We start from the raw sequence: 25,044 nt of genomic DNA, 5'->3' as shown, positions 1-25,044 counted from the left end.
TGGATAAATGTATATTATTCAGCTTGGATTGCAGGACAGGTCTGCCTTCATTTAGGAAACCAACCAAGCAACTTGGGAGCAGTGCGTAGGTGCTTTAGGTTTATACACAGAACATTAGATAAAAACAATGCTTCCAACTTTACATATTTAATAACTCAGTCAAATTACAGGTCAATGGGCAAATGATACACCACACAGAATAATCCCAATGGCAGAATGATTGCGGGCATTTCTTAAAAAGTGCAGGCATATAATACAAAACTGTTCAAAATATTAAAAAAACATTTTCCTTGTAGTTTTATGATTAGTTGTAATGAATAGAGAGAGTTCATTCTATACAATAAATATGAAGTTTTAATTTACTTCCATTAAACTATTCGAATAAATCTTTGTAGCTGCTTAATGCCAAAGCCAAAGATATCTGAGCTGCCTTTTTACATCATAATCTGGTATAAACTAAACTAAACTGTGCTCTTGATTTTTCCCCAATTTCTGTCAGCCCCAGCCACATATACCAGAATTCTTAAGATTTCACAAAAATCAAGCAGTAAAGAACAAACAAAGTTTTAAGTAGGAAATAATTTTTTTTAAGTGATAATGGTCATTCTAATTTTTTAATAATTCTCCCTGGGATTTCATTTTTTCTATAATAACACAATGAATTGGCTCAAATTTTTAATGTAACAGATAAAATCTCAATTATAACCTGTCCTAATATTTCTTTAGTCCACTTCATCTTTTTTGGATTTGCCTAGGATGCTGCCTGCTTCCCCCATTTCCACCAATTTTTAATCCATGCAGAATGTCAACAGATCTCATCCAAGCGAAGCATTAATGCCACTCTCTTCTATTTTTGCTTGACTATATATAACACCACAAGACCTTGAAATTCTAATGCCACCAAATTAAATCTACTATTTTTGCAACGAGGCAGGGACATCATCCAAGTAGTAATTTTATTTGTATGGTGCCTTTAAAATGACAAAGATTTCATACACTAATAGGGAGAAGTTGTTTTATTGCAATGGTCCACCTCCTCCACACACTTTCTACATACATTTGGCCTCAAAAAATCTTCATTTCACCTGCAGCTCCAATTATTCTGGGAATATTTCTGACCCACTACAAATCGTACTTTTAAAGTGGCTTTTAAAGGGATACATTTAAAAATAATGTGGCTTGTATCCACAATTCATGAAAGTCAATTAATGAGTGGAGCTCACTTGGCTGATTGAACTGCAATGTCCATTACTGTTATGTGAATACCTGAACATACAACCATCATCTACATTAGATCCTGTGGAAAACTTCATGTCCAATTACTCAGCAATAACAATACGTTTGAATACAAATGTGCTTTGTATCAGGCCACCCTAGCAGACAGAATGATATATAGACAGATTGAAAAGGAGCTGTTTAGTCAGTTACAGCAACGTAAAGCCACACTAAACAAATGTTTCCTTCAGATATCTTGTCCCCAGTTTTATTTTTATTCTAACTCTCCTTAAGGCAATAATTCCAATTGTTCCATCTACACTGCCAGTCTTTCAATGTTAAATTGCCAGTTCTCGTAAAATAAAGTGTTCTCTGGCTATTCATCTATGAGTGCATCACTTAGCTGTGTCCAATTCTCTTCCCATCCAAACCACATACGCCTTCATAGTGTGGTCACTGACTAGCAAGCTGCACAAGGAACCCTGGTTGGCTGGCCTTTCCCCAAATAGCCATTACTGATTAGGCATGTTTAATGGCAAACAGAAAGTTAGTGAATCCTACAGCACTGATCAGTGCAAACACTCACATGCAGAAATGAAAACTTTGAACTACTGTAAAGAAAACATAGATTTTGAAATATCATGCTACGTCAGATTGCACTCCAATCCTTACACCATTCTGCTGTTTTGTATCCATCATTGTATCTATTGTTGTATCTATCATTTTCATGTATGCTGTGGACTCTACGAACTACATCCAAACAAGGAATTTTATTGCACCCGGGGATATACAGCAATAAACTTATCCAAATCTGAATTAATATGGAAAATACAAATCAGCCATTATTGAGTTCTAACTGTAAATGTCAGTTTCCCAAGCTTGTATTTTACATGCAATTAAATGGCACAATTTCTATGTATGCATTGAAATAATTGTAATTACTTTAGTGTATCATGCTGCTGAAATAGATCATTGAAGGAAAGTTAGAAAACAAAAAATATTCAGTTCGTAGCTCATGTTGGAGCTCTGCTCGGGCAGCGAAATTTTTGTTGTATGTATTTACAATGGCAATAAAGTGTATTATTATTATTATTATTATTAGTATTATTAACTAGGCAGACCTTCCTTCTCTGCATGAAACACTGAATTTAGATACACCCAGAATATGTCTATATCACATTTATTCAAGGTAACATAACATGTACTTTCAGAATTCTGCTTGTTTCCACATGAAATATGCAAGAATTGTAGCTTGGTGCATCTCTTTAATATAAGAGGGAATGAAAAACCAAATTTAAAAGTATTTATTTTTGTAACTGAGTCAGTGCTTGGTGTTTATCTTCTGAGATTTTAGTTTAGTTTAGAGATAATGCATGGACACAGGACCTTCGGCCCATCAAGTCGGTACCAACCAGTGATCCCCAGTACACCAGTGCTATTTTACATACTAGGGACAATTTATAATTTTTTACCAAAGCCAATTAACCTACAAACCTGTACATCATTGGAGTGTGGGAGGAAACCAGATCACCCTGGGAAAACACACGTGGGCATGGGGGAAACATACTAACTCCTACAGACATTACCCGTAGTCAGAATCAAACCCGGGTATCTGGCACTATAAGGCAGCAGCTCTACCGCTGCGCCACCATGATGGCCTCAAGATTTTCTCTTGACGTTTTCCACAATATCAACTACAGGAGGCATGGGAGTTACCCTCGATCTTGTTGCCAAATTTATCATCTACTCCAGCTTTTCTCAGTCCAACTGCATATACGTGGCTACGAAAATCATTCCACATAGCGATAATTGATCCGATCCAATTTCACAGCAATATACACTTTTGCTCAATACACACTGGTGCATTTGACAATAAGACTTGATTTATTGTCAACAAGACAATAAGCTTTGAACACATCTCCAAAGTGAACTCCTGCTTTAAAGTCAAGGCTCTACGATGCGAAGCAAAGTGAGATACTTGATAATATTAGTGACGTTCATAAAAGTAAATATTAAAATGCCTGATTGTATTCAAAGTTGTGGGAAAGTACGAAGAAAAAAATCATATTGATCCATGACCTGCAGTCAAACCCGACATTCATTTTCCATGATCCTGGAGCAGAGTGCTTTCCTTAAAAAGCAGCATTCATCAGCCTGACTTGACAATATTTTACTGCTTAGGGAAGGAACTATAAATTTCCTGCAAATGACGTTTTTTTTGTCAATGGTGTGGTTCCTAAGTGATCATGGACTGAGTAATCTGCAATTACTTCTCTTCTCACCTCTTGCACCAAAACAATGTATCCCTTGATCCCTTCCACTTATATATATGCTGCTCCTTGAACACACTATCTAAAAAACATGGCACCACTTTCCACACAGTGAGATTTGAATGGACGAATTGTCACGATGACGTTGCCAGCCTGAAAAGTTACAGACCAAGAAGGTAGATGAGGGCAGGGCTAGAGGCGTAATCTATATGGATTGCAGCAAATCTTTTGATAAAGGTCTGCATGGTAGGCAGCTTTAGAAAGTTAGATCAAATGGGATCCACAGAGATGTAGCTAACTGGATGTAGAATAGGCTTCACCATAGGAAGCAGGGGATGGTGGTGGAAAGACTGGAGATTGTTGGTGAGTCTCAAGTTACCAAATAGGTCTATGCAAGGAGATGTCAGGAAAGAATGAACAGAAGTTAATTGGAGTAGCTTCATAATGGACCAAGAGGGAGCAGATGTGGATTAGGCAAGACATGCTAGAAGTCAGGACATTGACAGCTGAAGGCAAGGCTAACCAGTATGGAACAATTACATTCAGGAATGCTCAGACATCTCAGACATAATTGAAGGAGCACAGACACCTCACTTGGGTAAAAGTCTGGAGATCATAACGAGAATGCTCCATGGTGGATTGTGAGATCTGGTGAATGCACAAGGTGAAGGAATCGAGACCCATAGGACAGGAGGAAAGATTTAATGGGAACCCGAGGGGCAACTTTATTTTCACACAAAGGGTGAAAGAAGTATGGAACAATCTGTCAGAGGAGGTGGTTGAGGTAGGTACTAACACAATATTTAAGTAACATTTAGACAGGTACATGGATAGGATAGGTTTAATGGGATATGAGCCAAACGCAGGCAGATGGGACTAGCGTAAATGGGGCATGTTGGCCTGCGTGGGCGAGCTTGAGGAGATGTTGCTTACATCACCAAACACACACGTGATATAGACTAGGGCAAAGGACAGCAGAGCTTTAGATGATCAAGTTTATGGAGTATAGAACAAGGCCAATGAAATATGCATTGAAACAGTCTGGTCCAAAGTAGCAAAGTCACGAGTCAGCAATCCAGATAAGGTGGCCAGATCCTAATAGGCGACCTCAGCAAAAGCACAGATTTGATGCTAAGGCCTACTTAAATTTAACAGTTGCCAGGGGCAGATATGGAGTCACTGTTTTGGAAGCAGAGATTGTTACTGGGAACTTAATACAATGGTTCCATTATATTTCAATATTTAGTTGGAAGAAACCTCTGATTATACAGAAAAGGATGCCAGTCTGAAAATTTACAGACCAAGAAGATTGAGGAGGGCAGGGCCATAGATATCGTCTAATTGGACTTTAGCAAGCTTCAAATGGCAAGCCGCTCTGGAAGATTAGATCACATGGGGTCCAGGAAGAGCTAGCTAACTGGATAGTGAATTGGCCTCACTTTAGGAAGCGGTGGAAGGTTGTTTTATGGACTGAAGGCCTGTGATTAATAGTGTGCCTCAGGGTTTAGTGCAAAGTCCATTGCTGTTTGTCATCTATATCAAAGATTTGGATGAGAATGTTAACTGATAAGTTTACAGATGATACTGAAGTAGATGGTATCATAGACAGTAAAGATAGTTATCAAGAATTACAGCAGGATCTTGATCAGCTGGGTAAGTAGGCAATAAGAATGGCTAATTAAGTTTAATTCAGATAAGTGCAAGGTGTTACATTTTGGGAAGTCAAACCAAGGCTGGACCTCCAGTGTGGTAAGGTCCTGGAGAGTGTTGTAGAGCAGAAATATCTAGGAGTACAAATAAATAGTTCCCTGAAAGTGGCATCACTGGAAGATGTGGTAGATGGTAGAAGGCTTTAGGCACAATGGCCTTTATCGGTCAAGGAATTGAGCAAAGTTGGGAGAAAATGTTATAGTTGTATGAGGTGTTGGTGAGGCTGCACCTTTTTTACCACCCTACTGCAGGGGCAATATCATTAATCTAGAAAGGGTGCAGAGATTTATCAGGATGTTGCCAGTACTCAAAGACCTGAGCTGCATGGAGAGGATGGACAAAGGACAAAGGACATTTATTGTCACGTACACCAATTGGTGTGGTCAAATTTGAGTTGCCATTTACACCAATAAAAATAAGACACAACATTAAAAAATAATTGAACACCAAACATAAAAACATCCCCCCACAATGGTTCCCACTGTGAGGGAAGGCACAAACTCCAGTCCTCTTCCCCTTGTTCACCCATTGTCGGGCCTATTGAGGCCTCCACAGTCGCGGCAACTGCGGCCCGATGTCCAGGCCCTCTCGCCGGATGATGGAGCTCCGGCGTCGGGAGAACACTCTTCAGCGGCTTGGAGCGTCTGGAACGTCCGCTTGCTGCCAGAGGCCACGGCTCCTGAAGTCCACAGGCCGCGCTGGTCGGAGCTCAGACACTGGCGATCTCGGCGAAAGATCCCAGGTTCCGCGGTGTTTAAATGTCAGCGCCGCCCACAGCTGGACGCTCCTCAATCACAGCTCCACGATGTTGGAGTCGGCGGTCACAGCACCTCGGAACTTACCACACGGCGACCCGGGTAAGGCATCGCCCGCTACGTGATGGTGCTTCAGCGCTGCGCCGCCGCCGAAGCTGAAGTTCTGGCCGTTCCCGGCAGGAAACGCCACTCCAGACCCGTTGGTAGGCCGCAAGGAAGGGGCGAAGATGCGGCTCGGAGGAAAGACACATCTCCGACCAGCTAGGGACTAAGAAACACAGTTCCCCCTCTTCCCCCCCACCCCACCCCCACCCCCCACATAAAAAGACAAAACAACACTTTTTAACATACTAAAAATTTTAAAGGGTGAAAGGGCGGACAGCTGCAGGCTGGGCAGCCATACTCAACGGTGCCCCCACTCGACAATCTAGGACTTAATTCCTTGGAACACAGGAGTGTGAGGGGTGATCTTATAGAGGTGAATAAAATCATGAGGTGAATATGTAGGATGAATACAGACCTTGTCCCAGTGTAGACAAATAGAGAACAAGCGGTCATAGGTGTAAGGTTATAGGAACCCGAGGGGCAATAATTTCACACAGAGAGGGGTTGGTATATGGAACAAGCTGCCAGAGGAATTAGTGGGGGCAGCTATAATAACAACATTTAAAATATACTTGAACAGGTACATGGATAGGAAATGTTTAGAGGTATATGGACATAATCCAGGAAAATAGGACTAGCTTAGATGGGGCATTGGGGTCAGCACGAGGTGGTCCAAAGGACCTATTTCCATGCTGAACGACTTTATGAAAGAGGGAAATTGTGGTGACACAGACTTGGACATCATTTGCATTCATTTTTTTGTTAATATATTCTGTTTTCCTTATACCATGTCCCTCTTCATTTCCAGTTCCTACTTTGGGCAATCTAGCCTCTCAAACTCCTACCCAATCCTGCAGCATTCCTTGGGTGAAGTTTAGCTTCAAATATGTCTTAAACCTGTCCGAAGGATATGTGTATGAGAAAGAACATTGGGGGGGGGGGGGGGGGGGTTCATTTGGATGTTTCAATTTAGTACTTATATGCGTTCTAAATAACATTTAATTATGCCAATGTTAACTTTTTAAAACTGTAATTTGAGGCAGACACATTTCCAGCAGTTGTCAATGGGATTAACAGTGATAATGAGTGAAACACAGTAGGATTTTTATAGTTAGCTTGTTATCTGATAACTTAATTTACAATGTTTCAGAAGCTAATAGTCAAGATAATTGCACACCTAAAAATGAATCAGCTCAAAACAAAGCTGTTTTTTATATCTCAATATATTTCTTCTCCGTAGTGATTTGTGATATTTTATATGCCCACACGCTGCAGTTGATAGAATTGTAAAGAAGCCTCCAGATTCAGAGACAGTTTCTTCCCAGCTGTTATCAGGCAACTGAATCATCCTACCACAACCGGAGAGCAATACTGAACTGCTATCTACCTCATTGGCGACCTCGGACTATCCTTGATCGGACTTTGCTGGCTATATCTTGCGCGAAACGTTATTCCTTTATCATGTATCTATGCACTGTAAATGGCTCCATTGTAATCATGTATTGTCTTACCGCTGACTGGATAGCACGCAACAAAAGCTTTTCACTGTACCTCGGTACATATGATTTCGGCCCAAAACGTTGCCTATTCCCTTTGCTCCATAGATGCTGCTGCACCCGCTGAATTTCTCCAGCATTTTTGTCTAAATAAAGCGCTGAATGTAACATTTACTCATCGGGTCCACTTAGAATTTTCCATATATTTAATGTTGGCAATATATAATTTTAATATATCCTTGCAATGAAATTCTGAACACAACCAAAAAAGAACCATCTGATCAAATATTCCCAGGTCTATAGTCTGTTACGGTAAATTTATCATGCAATATTCATATCCCCAAACTTAATCTTATGGAAGTACAGGATAGATTAGCACATACATTTTTGATTTAATTTGCTATTAAACTGATCAATTAAATCCCAAATTTGAAACATAGAATGTGTTGGCTTAATTGAGCAAGACTGCTCAGGGTGTTGGAATTGGTTTAAACACCCATTAGGGAGAACAGCAGGAATCCCACCCCTGTTCACAAACTGATGTATGTATATTTTAATCCAGTTTGACTGTGATGACCACTACAGTACAATAACCTGATATTTGGATAATATTAGTGCATAAAAATGTCCAGATTTTGGTGAGGTACTAACTGACCCAACATATCAAGTCACAAGAAAATCCGAAATTCTGCCTTCTCAAAATGGAGTGGCAAAATGTTCAGGGGTAAAATTAGAAAGTAACCACAAGAGGAAAGCCGTTTGATTTTCCTCTTGTTTTATTTGTTGTAAAAGTTTTTAACATGTGCGCAAATTGTGTGACAGAGGCAGTTTGCACAAAAATTAGCATCAGCAAAACGTGTGTAAAAAGGGAAAGGTGTACAAAAATAAAACTGTGTCAAATAATACTTTTGTTACTGAGAAATGTGTATTTATATAAAAAGGCCAATTGTGCACACAAGCTACAAGAATCAGTTGCCCATCTGTATGTCATTTACCGCAAGAGAAGCAACTGCAGGTTTAAATTACATGGTATTGGATTGCAATTTCCTAACATTGAATGCTTTTCTACTTTTACCTTGAGTCATTACTACAAAGTATTCATAAAAACAGCTCCAAACACAGTTACTGGCAGCTCATTTAAGGAATGTGGACTCTTATTTTAAAGTCACATTGTTTAACATTGACTAAGCACCAAAATATTCATTGACCAGAATAAAAGGTTTTTTTTACAAAGTTTGATTTTGAAGTTGAAACCATTAGTCTCACTGGAAAAATGGGCTTTAAATTCACTCTAAATTTTGTACAAATGCTTTTGATGTGACTGCTGCTCTGACCAATGTTTGCATTCAGTGTGACACTGCTTCATTTCTATACCAGGCTTTGAAAGAGCACTGCCATATATCTTTGCTATCTGCAGTCTTATTTAAAAGGAATAAAGATTTAATTCTTGGTTTCTTTGTTAGTCTAACAAGAACTACTAAATGAATAATCGCACAATTTTCCCAGAATGTGCTTCATATCATGCTTTAAATGTGTTGAGAACAAATCATTTGTAAGACATCAGTTTCTAATTAGCAAAATTTCTTCAACATTTTAGAATTTTAAACATACAAAAACAACTTTCTACTTGGTTAAACCCTAGTGGATTGACTGTACAAGAATGAATTAGACTGTCTAAAGGAATCCAATTAGCCTTAATTTATTAACTTTTTGTTAACTTCATTTACTTCTTTTTTTTTAAAATTAAGAGATAAATAAGCCCTCTATCCTTACTAATATGAAGCAACAACTCATTGTCAAAATATTTCATAATCCCTATATCAGTTTCTGGTACGGAATACTCAGAAGTTCTATTCTGTTAATTTACCCGTCTTACAAGGAAATTGAAAACCTGTTAGGGTGGGAGAAGAAGGTGGGGGGTGGGGGGGTAGGTTGAGAGGAGAGCAAAGAGAAAACAGGCCATTTGGGTTATATAAAGAAAAACAGACCTTGCCGTTCTAACAATACTGCTTCTTTAGTCACAGCGTAGCATAAAGGTTTGAAACTTCTAGAGTCAATTCTGCGTACAACATTCTAACCGTCTGACCAAATAAAGTCATTTATTTTTTGGTTTACATATAGATAAAGATTGATTTTTTTTGCCTATGTTCAAGCATTTTTACATATTTTCATAAATAAGAAGCAGATTACCTTGTCAATCACCTAAAGCCCATTTCCTCTTTTATTCATTCCTATAGTACTGGGTCAATAACAAGGTTAACCAAGGTTTCCCCCCTTAATTAGTAAAATACTGACAAGATTTGATTTTATGCAAGTACTGAAGTTTTGTTGTGAGCACAGGAATGCTTAAGTTAAACAACTCTCAAGCAATTTCTTGCAAGAATAACATTTTATTAAAGAACAACACAAAAGAGGAACTAATCTCCCCTGGTTTTCAAAAAGGTTTACCCTCTTGAACTCACCTGCCGCAAGGTGCAATGTGTGAGGGAGATAATCCTCACTAAGTATGCAAGATAAACAAAAAATTATTATAAATAAAATTTGTTTTTATAAATAAAATATGTTTTTATTTATTACAGTTTGTTTCACCATGTTTATTAAAGATTTATTTCAAAGATTATTGAGCATGGCGATGGCTGTTTGTAGATATGGGTACAGTTAGCATATTTCAGTTAACTGTGATGTGTACAGAGTAATTTTTCCCTATACTTTTAACACCAAGTCAACCGTATCTTTCCAGAAACTATTATAAATAAACTTATTTGACTTTCTCAACTATACTCAATCCTATTTACCACAGAAGTCAAACAATTTTCAAAAAACAAACAATTTTTTGGTCAAAATCATTGGGAAAGTTAAGGCAACACTTTTCAATGAACATTTGTGTAAAGCAGCTTCAAGGATGTTTGGAGGGGAAACACAGGATCATTTGTGACTTTCAAAGTACTAATAAGCAGCCATAGTTTTTTCAACAATACGCATCTGCAGATTGAAGGTTTCCACAATGGAGAACCATTTTGTGCTTTGCAATTAAAAGCATAAAAATAGCTTCTGTGTTGGAGGATTTAAATCAAAAGTACCTAATTTCAAAAGATTAAAAATTATTTTTTTTTTGCAGAATGCAGCATTTTGAAAAAGTTAACTGCTAATTACAATAGTTTTAGTATCAGGCAATGCAGAGCATCAATACCATTCTGCCTCTTTTACTGTGCAGTAGTTCATGTGCCCATTGACTAGTATTTACAATATAATGCCAAAATATCCAGACAAATTCGAGGTAACAGGAAGTTGATTGTTTAGATAAAGATTGGGATTTCTAAAAATCTAATAAGAAACATCTTTGAGGAAAATTTATATGTACCTGCTGTTTACCTGGTGTAAGAAAGAAGGGATCATTTGAGAATTCATTTCATAATGTTAATAAGTATAATAAGACAAAGATTCAGTTATCAAATCATTTTTATGAATAATTTACTTTGCTTTTCCTCCCCTCCCCACTAACAGGCTGCTCACCATATTAAATTATCTGTGCAAAGTGTTATATATGAGGAAACGGGTGTTCCCAATAGCAGCATGCAATTAATTAGCAGAATATCAAAGTAGTAAATAATTTAACAAATGACTGGAGATAATTGTAAAAGCAAAGCATAATATATAGGAAAAGCAATTTAAGCAGCGCTGCATTTACAGCAGGGTCAGACTGCTGCAGAAAATCCTTCAAAATAACTTTACAGTGTTCACTTCCCTTTACTGAGCTCTTCTGAGTTTAGATCAAGGTGGTGTTTCCTTTTAGCAGCCTACTAAAGATTCCAGCATTGAAAGCGGCTTGCTGGAGAGTTAATGATTCCAACTACTGATCAACGCATTTTTTTACAACTATGTGCTCAGACTCCAGCTACATTCTTGTAAAGTATTACTTTCCCCACAAAGAATGTGTTTTGTATCATAATAATTTAGTCATATTACTCATTCATCTCTCTCTCGTCAACGCATGACTTGGACACAGATAACAAACTGAGGCATAACAGAAATCAAATAGAAGTACTCTTAGGACTAGTGATGGTAATTGAAGATAGCAGCTCATACAACAATGCTTAAATGAGAAAATAAAAACCTGTAGTAAATTATTGGGAGTGGTTGAATGTCCACTATTTTCCAAATCATTCCAATGCTGCAATTTATCACTGGAGCTCATTCCGATCCATTTATTTTATATTTACTGTGCATTGTAATGAACAGCTACTTTTTGATAAATGCCTGAATAATCTCAACTAATATTCCTGAATTCGATAATATCGTATAATCACATGCGCCATCTGCTGGATTTGATAAAGTTTCATCGGATCAAAAAAAATACATGTTTGTTTTGCTTTAATCAGTTAAATGTAAAACTACAACGTAGTATTCAGTGGGATTTTCATTAAGAATGAGATTGAAAAGTATGGCCCTGGAATGCATTATTGACCAACAACGATTTAATTGGAAGCTGTGATCAGAGTGAAGGAATGCAGAAGATAATGTGAAGTTTAAAGTTAACTCAGTTACTGTACTGTTTGTAATGTGATATGCACTGGATGGAGTTGATTGTATAAGCAAACCTCTGTATTGCTGCCATTTATGATAATATATAGGTCAATGTACCCATGAGCTTTAAAGCACAGCATAGTGGTTCCCTTGACGCATCGGTTGGTTAAGCAGGCGGTTTGCTGAATCAAAGGTTCAGAAATGTCATGGGTTCAATTTCCAGTCTGTGCAGATCTGCTAGAGCAGCAGTAGTTGCTTCTATAATTAGCCTTAATATCCCCTGGGTGGGAGGGGCAGGAAATTGGGTTCCACCTTGTGATTGCCATTTAGTAATCCTTACTGGTAAATTCATGGCCCTTAAATGAGACCATAATCTGGATCAGCTGTGCTGGTTTCAAAGTCAAACGTCTTACCAAGACTCGCTGTCCACATTTAACATGAAGAATAGCCCCTTGGAGGAGTTACTGAATCCTGGAAATTGACTCAAACAGCATTAGTGCTTTCGGGGGGAAAAAAGCTGAAAGGTCCTTATTGACCTTCCAAAATAAGGAAATTACATGTGAAAAAATCATAGTAATTAATGAATGTCTTAGAACTATCTGTCCATGTTCCAAACAGTTCCACAGGTGATGGGATGGAAGAAGGCAAGTGAAAGAGATGCTGCAATTATTTTTCTGATACTTTATTTTAATAGGCAGCATCAGGATATCAGTTAACACCTTGAAGCCCTTGAACTTGCATAAACAAGTCCATGGCAAGACTTTGGCTCCAGGTAACTGATTTGTAAGCAGTTGTCCCTTTTTAAAAATTAATTTTTTTGAGCCCAGATTTGCAGGGAACTGTGCACTGTGTAAAATTCATGGGACCAAGGAAGTCAAATCAAAGGAAGACAGGTTGTCAAGTTATTTCACACAGCAGGGCTGGATTCAGTTGTCGTGGGAACATGCATCTAGGAGATTTAAAACTCGTCAGGAGTTCTAGATTTAACTTGGCCTTGTGGTTGTAGTGCATGAAATGGAGTCATACATAAACCAAACAACTCAAGTCTAGGTAGTGGCACGGACTTCACAGTTCGCTGCTGTGTTTGCCTTTCTCCATGTGCCAACTGGTGTTTACTGACACTGCTGTCTTCGAAAGTTGCACTATTCAGGAGGAATGGAATGAGATAATTAGATCATATTTAGCATGTTGACCAGTCAATGCCACTGAACTATGGTTGGGAATGAGAAGAATATCCCCGGGTTACAACCCTATTAGTCTGTGTCGAGCGAATCCTTAACTGCATCTTGCTTGTCTGTGTCTGATTTTGAATATTTCCTCTGCATGTGTGTGTTCTTCCAAATCAGTGGGCTGCGCTAATGGGCCAGTTTTACCTTTGCGTTTTTGTTAAAATCAATTTCTGCCTGTTATTTTAAGTGAGAATACACATTTTAATTTCCTCGTGGTAAGGACACGTTCATACCCAAACTGTCTCGTCTGCCATCTCCCCAGATACTGTCTGACCTGCTGAAATGGTTCCAGCTTTTCTTCCAGATTTTTAAAGCCCATACTATTCAAATGCTTCAAAATAATTTTGGTACTGGACATACATTATTATTTTTGCACACAAGTTTTAAAAATCTGCTACCCCGATTGTTTTGCTACTTAAACTGAAACTGCTCACATTCTCTACAGTGGAACAAAATATACTTTTGACTGCATCAAATTACCTCCAGTGAATAATTCCTAAGCTGTGTCATGACAAATAGCACATGCACAAATGAAGATGATTAAAGCTGTTTCTTTGCCTTTATATTAGGCATGTGCACACATGCGCACACACACATCCCAATTTTTCAGAAATGATTTAAAGTATTACCAGCAACTTAAGTAAATTAGTGCATTTTAATATTATTTTACATTAATTACAGGAACTATTGTGATGATATTGCTTACTAAAATAAAAATTGGACAATGTTGGTGGCAATCACTCAATTTGATGAGGATTTAGCATAACCCTGCACAAAATTACAGTATACTGGACATTACAGTGCTTTTGTTAGTAATGAGTTGAGTTCAGCGTACCTCGTGACAGTGAATGTATATGTTTAGCTTACATTGATGTAAAACATAGAAACTCAAAACTTATCTTAAGATTTTAACTTTGTAAAACTGTAAATAATTTTATATTTTTACACTGCCCCCTCTGTGATTCCCCCTATCCTCCAACTCCACGACCCCCCCCCCCCCCCCCATCAGTCTGAAAAAGGGTCTCGACTCAAAACATCACCTATTCCTTCGCTCCATAGATGCTGCCTCACCCGCTGAGTTTCTCCAGCATTTGTCTACCGTATATTTTTAATGCAGATTTGTCACTAAATGATTGTTCGTGGCATTTGACATTATGGAATCTCAATGTACAAGTGTCCATCACTTTAAAATGAGAATGCTAACACAGTCACGATGCTGGTAGGATAGGGAAGGGCATCTCAAGTAGCAAAGATGATAACAATTATGTTTTCTCAGGATCTGAGAGCTGTCCTTGTATCACAGAACAGTTAGATAGTATGGGGAGATAATATATAGACAAGAGGGTTGCTGGTAAATGTTACTTTGGATTTTTTTTTTTAACATAGCGATAATGTACATGTTTAAAGCAGTGATTTATTGCTAACTTCCGCCTTCAAAGTCAAACTCTGCTAAATTAAAAGTAGGGTCAGTGTCAAAACACTAAGCCGGATTTTTTTCTGCAGCAGTCACCTTCTCCTTTTTGCCAACAGCACGAAAGTATGCAAGACACACAGCATGCAGCACACACACATTCAACCTGAGGGAAGCCCGCAAGCACGAAGGGCTACTGGCTGGCTCTTTGTCACCAAATGCAGCAGGTTGAATGCGGACATCACTGGGGGACTTCCACCAAGAAACAAGAGGCAAGAAGCAGGGAACAACAGCTAAGTAGGGAAACAAAAAGAAAGTTACGTTAAACATCAAAATGCTGACAGCGTGCAGGTTGTGTCAAACAATATTCTGACATTTCTAACATTTTAAAACCTTAACACATAATTTGGAGCTAAATCACTGGGTTTTTTTTTAAATGCATCTCCAGTTGACTATTTTTTCCACGCAAATGATGTTTATTACTTAGATATGACTTTGGATCAAGTTGATATAAACAGGTAGTAAAACTGAACATGGATCATTCATAAGCAAATGAATCTTCAAAGCACCGTTGATTCTTGTGCTTTTACAGACAAGCAGCAAAAGCATTTCAGGAGAGCCAGCACCTTCTGAAGAACAAAACAATGATTTACACAGTGAGCAGTCATTCTGGAGTGTGTCTGAAAGAAATATGCTTATGTAAAACTTTGACATCTTAAAAGTGACATTGCAGAACCAAAACAATTTTTCCTGTTTTTACAAGGAGAAAAAAAGGAAACAAAATTAAGTGTCACAACGAACAGTCTCAACGAGCCATTAAATAAAAGTAAACATGTCAACTTCAAAACGACTATATGCTGAAGGGGCATAGAGGGAGATTACATGATGGGAAATCTATTCATTTTTACATATAAAATTACATATAAAAATAAAACGGAAAGCTGTACAAGAAGATATTCTTGTCACTTTTTGCAGAGCTCGTTATGAAAATGAGAGTGTTCAGTGATGTCCAATTACCTAGCAAAACTGCATTCTTTCTCAGTCCACGCAGCTGATCATAAAAGGTCTTCCTATTCGGTATCATCAATTGCAGTACCAGGCAGCCTGTGCGCCTACCAATCGAAGCCATCTGGCTTGTGTCAAGCCTTTGGGTCAGGCAGCTCGAGTGCAACAGGAAGAGAGGCAGTGATGTCACTCTGCAGGTCAGGCAAAGAACAAGGATGTATTTTCTAATTAAAAGGCAGTGTGCCTCAGTACTGGGGCTCCAACATAGTTGAACTGTGTGATTTATGTTTAATGTAACGCTCATGCAGCTAGTGAAACAGCTGCCATCTACTGGTCGATTCAAGCACTGCAAAGCAGGATGGGTCAATTCTCAAGAGTTTAGTTTTGCAAATGTCATAGGGTCTTACAGCGTGAAAACAGGCCCTTCAGCCCAACTTGCCCACACCGGCCAATATGTCCCATCTACACTTGTCCCACCTGCCTGCATTTGGCCCATATCCCGCTAAACTGTCCTATCCATGTACCTGTCCAAATGTTTCTTAAGCTTTTCTATAGTACCTGTCTCAACTGGAATAATAAAGTCATAGTGTGGAAACAGGCTCTTCGGTTCAACTTGCCCACACCGCCCAATATGTCCCAGCTACACTAGTCCCACCTGCCCGCGCTTGATCCGTATCCCTCCAAACCTGTCCTATCCATATATTGTCTAACTGTTTCTTAACGTTGGGATAGTCCCAGCCTCAACTACCTCCTCTGGTAGCTTGGTCCATACACCCACGACCCTTTGTGTAGAAAAGTTACCCCTCGGGTTCCTATTAAATGTCTAATAACTGCAAATGGAGAGTTTTGCATAAATGTCATCAATGATGCACACATATTTAAACTCTACAACTAATCTTAAGTCTATTAAGCTTTCATAAATGGACTTTTTCTTCTTACATTATCTATCTTTGTTGCTAACATTGTCGTGAATATCAACAAGGCAGTTGAGAGAAATAACTGAAGGACCTTTGGTTTTCATTACATAATTGTAAGTAAATTGGCTCCCAGATCCCTGCCACGAGGTAACATGCACTAGACAAAAGCAGAGACACCTGTGCTTCAACAGAGGCACCGTGTGTCAAAATTATGTGTGAGGCAGAAGCGTAAAATCAGCCATGGATCCCTCACTATCCTGTATGTGAAGAGAAGGTGAAGGCAGGACCAAGCTGACCTATTCTGTCCCTCACTATCCAGCAGCCTGAAAACACTCACAATTGAGAGGTTGCCTTTGACTTGTGGGATCCGTATGCAAAGGTTGGGTTTGGACATCGGATTTGTGTTTGTCAGTTTCCTCGTGCAATAAGGGGTCTGCTGCCTATTTGATTCCTTCTTTACTGAGATGGTTGGCTGGAAGTAGACCAGCTGTGTTCAGGAAATTCAGGTCTGCATACAGCCAAGCAGGGTTGTTGTAGGCAGTCACCTGAAGGCTATTCATACCTGACTACAAAGCCCAGAGGAGCCATGATATTCCATCTCCCTTCAAAACAGATTCTTCATCTGATTGTCCAACAGTTACGATATAAATGGTTGTGCCAATGCATCATACAAGTTCTGAAACAAAGTACTGTGGAATTCTGCAAAATATTCTAAATTAAATGTAGCTCTTGTTCATATATATTATTTTAATTAATCGCAAATGAATATTTCTTTAATTTCTAATCTATAATAATGTCTTTTATATACAATCTGTTTTTTCTAATTAATAAAACAAATTTAATTTCAATTTTTAAATTGCACATCCGTATGGAATCAATTTTGCATTAATTCATTTGTTTTTAAACTAGCATTTAAAAAGCATCCAACTTAATAAAGATTCTATTTTAGAGCAGAAATGTGCTACGCTTTAAATAAAAGCAAGACCTCCAAATGACCATGGAAAGTGCCATGGGAGATAAGCCAATGTATGTATGTTTTACATCTGGCTCGTGTCGAATTCTCAAATGATTATACTTTGTCATAGACCCAAATATTTTTTCAATTTTCCCCTAATAGATGCACTCAGACCCATTCCCCGTGACATTCTGTGCTCCAATATCTCCTCATGTAAACCACATTGTTATAAGACCATAATAACTCGGAACAGAATTAGGCTATTCAGCCCATCACGTCTAATCTGCCATTGACTGATCTATTTTTCCTTCTCTCAATCCCATTATCTTGCCTTCTAGCCGTAACCTTTGACACTGTTCCTAATCAAGAACCTATCAATCTCCACTTTAAATGAATTCCACCGATTCACCACAAAATAATTCTTCCTCATCTCCATTCATTTATTCTTCGGCTGTGTCTTCTGGTTCGGGACTCTCCCAATAACGGAAACATCCTTTCCATCGCCACTCTATCCACCTTTCATTATGTGTGAGGGAGAAGAGTTTCTATGGTTTTAATGAGACTCCCTCTCATTCTTCCAAACTCATAATATTACGTTTCAGCTTCATCCAATGTGATCTTTTCTTCAAGAAGTTTACATCCAATAACTTTTGTGAATGGAAGGTTGTAAAATAAAAGGTCAAATATTGTGGGCTCTGGTAGTGTTTCCTGAATAGCCCCATGGTTTGCCCAACATCTTACCTGATCCGGAGGGAACAGGCACACTTTGGAGCACCCAGGACATCAGCAACATGGCCTGAGCTGCAGCTAATGAAGGGCAGCCTCCGTAGCTGCCCTAAAGCGTGGAACAATTATGGCTGTGTGAAGATAGACACAAATTGCTGGAGTAACTCAGCGGGACAGGCAGCATCTGTGGAGAGAAGGAATGGGTGGCCTTTCGGGTCGAGACGCTTCTTCAGACTGAAAAAGGGTCTCGACCCGAAACGTCACCCATTCCTTCTCTCCAAAGATGCTGCCTGTCCTGCTGAGTTACTCCAGCATTTTGTGTCTACCTTTTATTTAAACTATCCTCTGCAGTTCTTTCCTACACATGGCTGTGTGAAATCTGGCCAATTTCTACTGTTTGCAAATGATTCTGACAGTCCGGAGACATTTAAAAACTAGTACAACTAAATAATTTAACAGAATAAGGTTTTGGATCCTGTGCCAGGTTAGACATGGCACAAGTTCCAAGAGGTAATACCACAACATGAATACTGAGGAAATTGCATTAAAAATGGGCTCTGCTATCATGCTTCTTGTGGATACGGTGCTTCAAACTGGGCAGCAGGTCTACGACTTTGTATTTGACAGAAAATCTTAGACTTAATGGTTAAACAGCAGCAAATCAGTTTCAGACTCAGTGCATTGAGTCTATTGCTTTATCCCAAATATCACTGCACTGCCCCCAGTATACAATGCATTCAGTAACACACACTTCATAAATGGTCTACAACTTCCAATGTGAGCCATTGGCCATTGCATAAGTAAAAGTTTGGAAATATTAAGTTCAGGTTGGCAACATGAATTCCTACATGTTATTTTTTTTATAGAGGCGGGAGAATTCAAGAGTTCCTTTCAGCAATAGCAGGCACCCATTCTAAATACCAATGATTATACAATATGATCCACACAACGTATGCTGATACTGCTGATTGTGGAGTGTGTTTTGGCACTCTATGCCTGAGTTGGCAAAGGTTCCGTGTGCCATATTTGGGCCATTGCAGACGAATAATGTTCACTCATGCAAATTATTTCAGATGAAAATAAACTCTCAGAACCAGGTAACTATTCTAGATTGGAACACTAAATAAAAGCTGTGTTTGTATGATTCACAGCAGAAAATGCAGCAAATAATTAAAGTGTCATTAGTGCTGAAAAGGGTGTGGAGAAGATTTACAGGGATGTTGCCAGAACTCAACGGCATGAGCTAGTGGTTGAGCTATAGGGAGAGGTTGAACTATAGGGAGAGGTTGAGCAGGCCAGGACTTTATTCCTTGGAGGATGAGGGGTGATCTTATAGAGCTGTATTAGATGATGAGAAGAATAGGTATAGTAAATGCACAGAGTCTTTTACCCAGAGTAGGGGAATTAAGAACCAGAGGTTTAAAGTGATGGGAGAAAGTATTTAATATCAACCAGAGGGGCAACTTTTTTTTTACACAAAGGGTGGTGGGTATATGGACAAGCTGCCAGGGGAGGTGGCTGAGGCAGGTACTATGACTACGCTTAAAAAGCATTCAGACAGGTACATGGATTGGATATGTTCAGAAGGGTATTGGCCAAATGCAGGCAGCTGGGACTGGTGTAGATGCAGCATGTTGGTCAGCATGGGCAAATTGAGCCGAAGGTCCTGTTTCCATGCTGTATGATTCTATGGTGCTCGTGCTCATTAATTATTAATGTCAATACTGTGTGCGCTGCTATTGCATGGCAGGTATCGCTAATGGAACATTTGATGTAACTGTCAGAACAAGACAACAAGTGGAATTGTTCCGTTTCAGTGGAGCGGAGAGTATTGATTACTGCCTTTCTGTACCTTTTGTTTTGCTGGGTCTGCTCTGAACATGCATCAATAATGATCTGAAAAATCAGCAACTTCTGGTGTCCACAGTGCCGAGCTGAAAGAAACTGCTTCATCATGAGAGCATTAGATCTGTATTGCAATGCCTGTTTTTGATCCTGCTCCAAAGTTAGCAGACATCAGAATCCACATCATTCTCAACTTGAGGATGAGAGTTTACAGCCAGGTCTCACATCCCATATTGGTCCAGTGATATATGTTTAAACACTCTGTGACTATAGGCCCACCTCCATATCAGAAATCATGATAAGCAGCTATGTTACTTCCAGACTCAATGACATCCATCTAACTGGTCTCTATTGTCCATGTTGTCCCCATTTGTCTGAAGTCCTGCTGTGTCAATCCAGTCCTGGACTGTCCTCCAATCCTTCAAAGCAACAACTACAAAGACCTTGACCTTAACCCTTTCATAACTTGCTGTTCGATATTCCTGCTTTCCCAACTCTTTGACCCTGCCCCATTTCTACCCCCACTCTTAATCAAATCATGGTGATTTAGAGTCATAGACTCAGTGTCATACAGCATGGAAACAGGCCCTTTGGTCCAACTTGCCCATGCTGACCAACATGCCCCATCTACAACAGTCCCACCTGCCTGCATTTGGCCCACATCCTTTTGAACCTTTCCTATCCATTTACCTGTCCAAATGTCTTTTAAAATGTTGTGATAGTTCCTACCTCAACTACCTGCTCTGGCAGCTCATTTCATATACCCACCACCCTTTGTGTGGAAAAAGTTGCACCTCAGCCACCTATTAAATCTTTCCCCAGGAAACAGGATGATATATTTTGTATCACTTTTGTTAACTGTGTTGAAATTAAAGGCAAATGTTACATGTTTTACCAGCTGAGCACCAGTAGCACATCTGGTAGAGAACACTGCAATGCAACAACAAAGAGCCGGGTTCAGTCCTGACCTCTGGTGCTGTCTTTGTCGAGTTTGCAAGTTTCCCATGACCCCATAGGTTACGTCTAGATGCACTGGTCTTTTTGCCACATCCCAAAGACATGCAAGTTGGTAGGTTGTGTGGGAAGGAACTGCAGATGCTGGTTGAAACTGAAGATAGACACAAAATGCCACTGTAAATTGCCTCTACTGTGTAGGAGAGTCTGGCGGAAGGATGTGGTCGATGAGAATACGGAGTGATTAAAAGAATGGGAATACCATATGGTTGGTGTAAATGAGTGGTGGGGGTCAGCACTAACTTGGTAGGCTGACAAATCTGCTTCCGCGCTGCATCTCCCGATGACTAATATTCTATAAGGGCATTCCTGAATAATCAAAAAAACTTGTGGCCAAAATCTCTATACGGAAATTAATGATTGATCAATGCGGTAGAAAGTTCAGATGAGTCTAAATATAGCCACAGAACAATCTGTCACAAATATTCAACAAAGTAGTTTGTCTTTTTGCAATTGAAAGAATGCTTACTAGTAATTTTCAAATTAAAACCCATAAAAATGACCTAAAGGCACCATATTTCTTCACAGGTTCCCATGACAGCATTTAGTCAAAATTAATAATTTCTCTATTCCCAAGGCAGCCGTAAAATGTTGAGTATCAGATGTTGAGACACAACAGTAACTATATCTAAAGTGACACCAACCAGTGGTGCTGTCATTCATAACATTCTCCTATTATCAAAAGGCTAAAATGTGTCAATTCGAAAAGGTCAATATGGTTCCAAATAGGGAATAGAAATCAGATTTTTTAATACAAATTTTACTATGAGCAGAAATAATCTATCAAACAAATTTGACACCAAGCCAGATGGAGAGCTATTGGTCAGGAACGTGTCAAGCGTGGCTTGTCACTTGCATTTCCCCCAGGATATGCAAATGTCCCATGAGCACTTTGCCCTTTGTCCATCAGGATGCATGATCATGCGGAGACCCTGCGTGATGCCAGGGTTTTACATAATTCCAGCTGTGGTGAAGCCAGAACCCCCCCCCCCATCGCTACAAAATGCAGAGGACACCCTTGTGATGCAAGAAAGCTATGCTTCCATCTTTGCTATCCGTCAAAGAGGACCCTAACGTCCTGAAGGAAAACGTCAATTCAAAAACAAAGTTTAAATGATCACTAAAAGTTTAAAACAAGGTTGTCAAACACATAACCATATAAGATGCGGTTGTATAAAACCTCACTTCAATGGTTAGTTTGTGAGAATGGGCATGAGGATTGGTTGCAGGTATCTAAAACTGCTGATTTTGTTCTCCCAAAAATCTGTATCAAATAACTTGAGTTTGGCCACATTTGGCATATTGTGTGCAGTTCTGTTCATCACACTGCAGGAAAGATGTGCAGTCTTTGAAGAGGTTCATCAAGATGTCATTGAATTAGAGAGTAAATAGCTCTCCCCCCACCACTCTCTCCTTTTCTGCAGCCTTTATTGTCATCTATTAAGACTTTAATTTCTTCCACAGAAAGGAATGACTAGAAACTCCACATACGTTATACTTTTACGAGTGTTCAACAAGCGACCTTTAAATGATCACTCGATAATTAAGATTGGTCTATGTTAAGCTGCACTTTGACATTCCAGCTTGCATTTATATGATCCTGGTGGTTCATGCAATGCACAAAACTTAAGTTTCAGTTGCCTGGTGATAATATAGTGACCAAGATAAAATGCAAAAATATATTATTGGCCAGGAGAGGTCTTCCTCTTAGAATAGTTGGATCAATTTAAAAATGACTTTAAATGGTGTCAATATTTTATGCACATAATCATTCACAGGAAGTCTGACATCTACATTTTACATATATGCATTTTATATATATTAGTATGACTGACTTGGCAAATGAAACTCCTCATATGTTGCAAAACATACTTGGCTAATAAAGTATTATTGTATTGTAAAGTATTATTGTATAAACAGACAAAAGAACAGTCCATTATCAGGACACCACACAAATCCACCAGGAAGGAGAATACCATTAATATATGAAATGTACATTGGAAGTTCAGGAAGATAAGATCTACTGTAATTTTTCTTAATGGTAACACAAAAAAAAATCAGAATTCTTTATCTAAACTCTTTGAGAAAATGTAAACGGTGCCATGAATGAATCAGGTATTCTACTCCATTCATAAAAGCACAATTAACCTTCCTTCCCCTTCAAAGGCCACTTTAACTCCCTATTATAAAATGTTATGAACAGAATGACTCGGTGTTAAAAATATCCCAACTTTCAAGAGCCTCACCAAGCTGCGATAGGACCTCATCCACACAGACAAGGTCATTGCTAAGATATCTGGGCATTAACATTTATGTTAAGAATAACTTCCGAGCAAATGTGCTAAATGAGAGACACAAGAGACTTTAGATGCTGAAATCTTCAGATAAAAAAACTGCTGGAGGAGACAAAATGTGCAGGAAGGAACTGCAGATGCTGGTTTATACTCAAGGTAGACACAAAATATTGGAGTAACTCAGCGGTTCATAGAAACATAGAAAATAGGTGCAGGAGTAGGCCATTCGGCCCTTCGAGCCTGCACCGCCAATCAATGTGATCATGGCTGATCATCCAACTCAGTATCCTGTACCTGCCTTCTCTCCATACCCCCTGATCCCTTTAGCCACAAGGGCCACATTTAACTCACACTTAAATATAGTCAATGAACTGGCCTAACTACCTTCTGTGGCAGAGAGTTCCAGAGATTCACCACTCTCTGTGTGAAAAATGTTTTTCTCATCTCGGTCCTAAAGGATTTCCCCTCTATCCTTAAGCTGTGACCCCTTGTTCTGGACTTCCCCAACATCGGGAACAATCTTCCTGCATCTAGCCTGTCCAACCCCTTAAGAATTTTGTAAGTTTCTATAAGATCCCCCCTCAATCTTCTAAATTCTAGCGAGTACAAGCCGCGTCTATCCAGTCTTTCCTCATATGAAAGTCCTGACATCCCAGGAATCAGTCTGGTGAACCTTCTCTACACTCCCTGTATGGCAATAATGTCCTTCCTCAGGATTTGGAGACCAAAACTGTATGCAATACTCCAGGTGTGGTCTCACCAAGACCCTGTACAACTGCAAGACATCAGACATCATTTCTGGAGAAAAGGAAGGTGACGTTTCGGGTCACGATCATTTTTCAGTCTGAGAGTGGGACTGAGACTGAGAAAGGTTCCAACCCGATACCTTTTCTCCTGAGATGCTGCATAACCCAACTGAATTACTCCAGCATTTATCTAACTGTATCTAAACTGCTGGAGGAACTTGGCGAGTCAGCATCTGCAGAGAGAAATGGACAGTCAATGTTTAGGATGGGAATATTTCTTCAAGACTGGAATAGACGGGAGTTAGCTGGTAAAGAGGTGAGCGGAAGGGGTTGGGCAAGTGCTAGATGGATCAAGCTAGTGAGGGTGAGAGATGTGAGGTGGAGAGAAGGGTGAAGATTGTCCCTGAAGACTGGAGTGGATGAGTGAAGATGACACAAGGCTGCGGATAATGGAATCTCATGAAAAAGACGATGAGAAGTAAAAAGTAGAAACAGAGGGAGGGTTGGGGGTGAATGGGAACAGGAAGGTGGTGCAGGTGGAGTGGAAAATGGAGGACTCAGACTGGATGTGCTGCAGGAGGAATGAAAAGGAGTTGAGTGACTGCGGGAGGGGTGAGGTTGAGGAAGGGAAAGAATGGTGTGGATGAAAATACCTGTATAGATCAAGAGCCCATTGGGCTATTGCCAATGTGCTGATTGTTGACTTCAGGGAGGGACAGCTGGGAATCCATGAACCTGCCTTCATTGACAAGATAGTGGTGGAGAGAGTCAAAAGATTCAATGTGTAGGAAAGAACTGCAGATGCTGGTTTAAATCGAAGGTAGACA

General features: G+C 39.3%; 1 protein-coding gene across 4 annotated transcripts in view; it reads right to left on the bottom strand.

The window, feature by feature from the left end:
- msrb3 (methionine sulfoxide reductase B3) overlaps positions 1-25,044 on the bottom strand; it is a 97,354-nt gene that overhangs the window by 63,573 nt on the left and 8,737 nt on the right. The window contains exons 1-2 of one of the 4 annotated variants that reach the window (XM_033038237.1): positions 15,733-15,843; positions 14,882-15,008 (exon numbers count right to left, since the gene is read on the bottom strand). The exons of 1 other annotated variant lie outside the window; for it this stretch is intronic. In XM_033038237.1, coding sequence (XP_032894128.1) covers positions 14,882-14,957 — 76 coding nt within the window. In that variant the 5' untranslated portion in view covers positions 14,958-15,008; positions 15,733-15,843. Of the gene's footprint in view, positions 1-14,881; positions 15,009-15,732; positions 15,912-25,044 lie in introns of those variants that run through there. 2 more of the 4 variants (XM_033038236.1, XM_033038234.1) reach the window with 2 other exon arrangements.

This window comes from Amblyraja radiata, chromosome 19 (genome assembly GCF_010909765.2).
Source record: "Amblyraja radiata isolate CabotCenter1 chromosome 19, sAmbRad1.1.pri, whole genome shotgun sequence".
NCBI lineage: Eukaryota > Metazoa > Chordata > Chondrichthyes > Rajiformes > Rajidae > Amblyraja > Amblyraja radiata.
This window is presented reverse-complemented; position numbering and strand designations above follow the sequence as displayed.